The following is a 2853-nucleotide window of genomic DNA, read 5'->3' on the forward strand; positions in this document are numbered from 1 at the left end:
GGTTTTGGGGGACTGTGGGGTGCCGCCGCCTCAGAGGAACACACTGGGCTGTGCTGCAAATGGTGCTTTATTGCCTTCATGGTGGGTCTGTCGGGGCCCAGTGTCCCTTGGCAGCTTCAGTAGGTGCTGAAGACGGCCTGGATGTGCTCCCTGTCCCGTGGCTTGTAAGTGCCAACCCCTATGACAGAGAAATGGGTGTGAGGCTGGGGTGCTGTGGCCCCCAGCATGGCCCCTCACGTCCTCCCCAGGCTCTTCACCTTCCTGGAGGGCGTCCTCGCCGCTAAGGAACTGCCAGTAGGTCTTGTCGCTTGGGTTGGCGGCCAGCCCGTGGATGGACACCACCATGAGGCCCCAGGACGTCTGCTCTGTCTGAAAGCTGCCGGGGAGGCTGGTGAGCTTGGAGATCGGTGAGGAGCTGCCACTGTTGTTCCCCTGTTTACCCCAGCTCTCACCTAAAGACGTCAGGTTCCTCCTCTGCCGCTGCCTGCAGCACCTTGAGCAGCGTGGAGCCATGCGGGACCCGCACTGAGGTGGTGTAGCTGAAGTGCCTTCCCTGCAGCTTGTTGATGATGGAGTAGTGCACCTCGATGATGGGTGCTGGGAGGGGAGAGGGGCAAGGTGGGCACCCACCATGGTGCCACAGGGCTGGAAGGAGCTGAGAGCATCATCCCCACGAGGTCTGGGGGAGTCTCTGGGTGGGAGCATCCATACCTCTGTGAACCTCAGTTGTACCCAGCTTTGGGGACAGGGGCAACTGTAGGCTCGGGGACATACTGGCACCGATGGCGCAGTCCAGGTCAGCTGCATCCAGGTAGGATCTGCCCACGAGGGCAGGCAGGACCTGGGCGATGGCTGTGGGCTGGTGGTAGTCATGGCTGTACACCATGGAGAAGGCCTGGGCACAGTCCCACTCCCGTGGGGCATAAAACTTGGCCGTGGCCCCCAACGCCTGCAGAAGAGGTGACGTGAGGAACCCTGGAGTGGGACTGAGTGGCCATGGTGCCACAGTCCCCTCCCTGTACCTGCAGGGCCAGCCCCATGCTGTAGATGTTCCCAATCATGCCGTCCCCCTTCTCCTGCTCGTCGAGGAAGCCATTGGTCACTGCCGACAGTGCCTCCCCGAGCAGGTCCTGCACGTCGTGGAGGTCTGTCTGGCCGTATGTGCACACCAGCGCCAGCACCGCCATGGCACGGGTGTCTGTGAGATCCCAGCGTCACCACCGACCCCGCTGAGTGGGGCATTGCGAGTGGAGAGGACACAGTGGGGCCGGAGGGGTCCCTTACCCACGGAGAGGTGGCTCTCAGGGCTCAGCACCTGCTTGGCCAGGACCACGGATGCCCCTTGGTAACCACCCACCCCTGCCAGGCACAGGGCCAGGGCGTCCAGGCTCACACTGTACAGCGTGGTCTTCGGGATGCCCTCCACCTCTGCAAAGCAAACTGCAGTGAGCTGATGGGAGCTGAGGTGTGGGGAGGGAGGGAGACCCCCACCCTGGACACCCTGGGTCCCCCCGTCCTGTTCTGGCATACCCAGGCTGGCCATCTCCTCATCCATTTTCTGCTGCAGGATGTGGCGCAGATCCACGCTCTGCCCCTGGGCTTGGACGCGCTGGGGGTCCTGGCAGGAGGAGAGCAGAGCGAGCACGGACAGAGCCACCTCTCCCGACGTCATGTCTGCAGGGACAGGAGAGCAGCCAGGGCACATGGGGGCTGGGACGTGGCACCCCCCATTTGGGGAGGACAGAGCTGGCGGTGCCCACTCCATGGCACCGGGTCCTCCAGGAGCGGGTGCTGCAACAGGGGTGCATCTCCACCCCTCCCTACCTTTTTGGGCTCTCTTCACAGCCTCCTCCTGTATGTGCTGGAGCAGCCACTTGTGGGTGTTGCTGCCGGTGGCGCCAGCCAAGTTCATGGCCAGCAGGACGCTGGGGTTCGGTGGCTCGTTCTGCTGGACCGAGTCCTCCAGGCGCTGCAGCATCTCAGAGACCAGTTTCTGTGGACCAGCTGGAAGGAGAGGGGCCGAGCACCCCGCTGGCACTCACAGCAAGAGGTCATTGGGGACCCCACGTCCCCCAGTGCCTCCATGGGAGGGTTGACACCCACCGCATCCAAGGGCGGCCGTGCTGTGTGCTAGGGCCAGCAGGACACTGATGCTGAAAGCCGCGCTGAGCATCCTCTTGTCCTGCGGGCAAGCAGATCCACTCAGACTGGCAGAATCCTGTGGGCACCCGTCTCTCTGGGCGTCCTCTCTGCTTTTAGCTGCTCCCGGTGCCTTTCCCCGGTTACCTGCACTTCCTTCCACAGCCACCCTGGCACTGCCAAGCACCGCTGGCTTATCAGTGTCCTCAGGGGGGTCAAACGGAGCTGGGGGGTGACAGCAGCAGTGATTTTCCATTTAAGGACATGGAAATTGCGAGGGATTGGTTGAATATCCATGGGGCCAGATGGGATTCATCCCAGGGAGCTGGTGGGTGTCACAGCAGGACCACCCCCCCCACCCAGATCATCTCCCCAAGGTCCTGGATGCTCACCAGCCGTGTCCCGATTTACAAGAGTGTGTGCTTTCCAGGAAACTACAGCCCTGTTAGCCTAACCTTAGTGCCTGGAAAAATGACGGAGAAGGTCATCCTGGGGGGTGTTGAAAAGCATTTAAAGGACGCTGGCATCACCAGGTATGGTCAGCATGGGTTGGCAAAGGGAAAGTCCCGTCTGTTTTGCTACGATAAGGTCAACCACCTCGTGGATGACGGGAAGGAGGTGGGTGTTGTTTTCCTGGATTTTAGTCAGATTTTTGATCCAGTCCCTCACAGAATCCTTCTGGACAAGGTGTCCAGCTGTGAGATGAAGAAGTAC

At 61.4% G+C, this 2853-nt stretch overlaps 1 protein-coding gene across 1 annotated transcript; it reads right to left on the reverse strand.

The window, feature by feature from the left end:
• Positions 1 to 116: 116 nt before the first annotated feature.
• On the reverse strand, positions 117 to 2507 carry LOC104547783 (gastric intrinsic factor-like). The gene is made up of 10 exons (XM_010193603.1): positions 2499 to 2507; positions 2104 to 2182; positions 1825 to 2004; positions 1531 to 1674; positions 1285 to 1428; positions 1023 to 1198; positions 775 to 949; positions 453 to 597; positions 258 to 376; positions 117 to 178 (listed from the first exon to the last, which is right to left on the reverse strand). The coding sequence occupies exons 1-10, from the start codon at positions 2505 to 2507 to the stop codon at positions 117 to 119; spliced, it is 1233 nt and encodes a 410-aa protein (XP_010191905.1).
• Positions 2508 to 2853: the final 346 nt, after the last annotated feature.

This window comes from Mesitornis unicolor, unplaced genomic scaffold, assembly GCF_000695765.1.
Source record: "Mesitornis unicolor isolate BGI_N332 unplaced genomic scaffold, ASM69576v1 scaffold36001, whole genome shotgun sequence".
In the NCBI taxonomy this organism is placed as follows: Eukaryota; Metazoa; Chordata; class Aves; order Mesitornithiformes; family Mesitornithidae; genus Mesitornis; species Mesitornis unicolor.

Bases quoted from the DNA above. Each gene is read 5' to 3' on its own strand.
- LOC104547783 (XM_010193603.1), bottom strand. The intron at 2,005-2,103 runs GTGGGTGTCAAC...CTCTCCTTCCAG, and splicing joins CACGGCCGCCCTTGGATGCG to CTGGTCCACAGAAACTGGTC. The intron at 1,429-1,530 runs GTATGCCAGAAC...TTTGCTTTGCAG, and splicing joins TGAGGAGATGGCCAGCCTGG to AGGTGGAGGGCATCCCGAAG.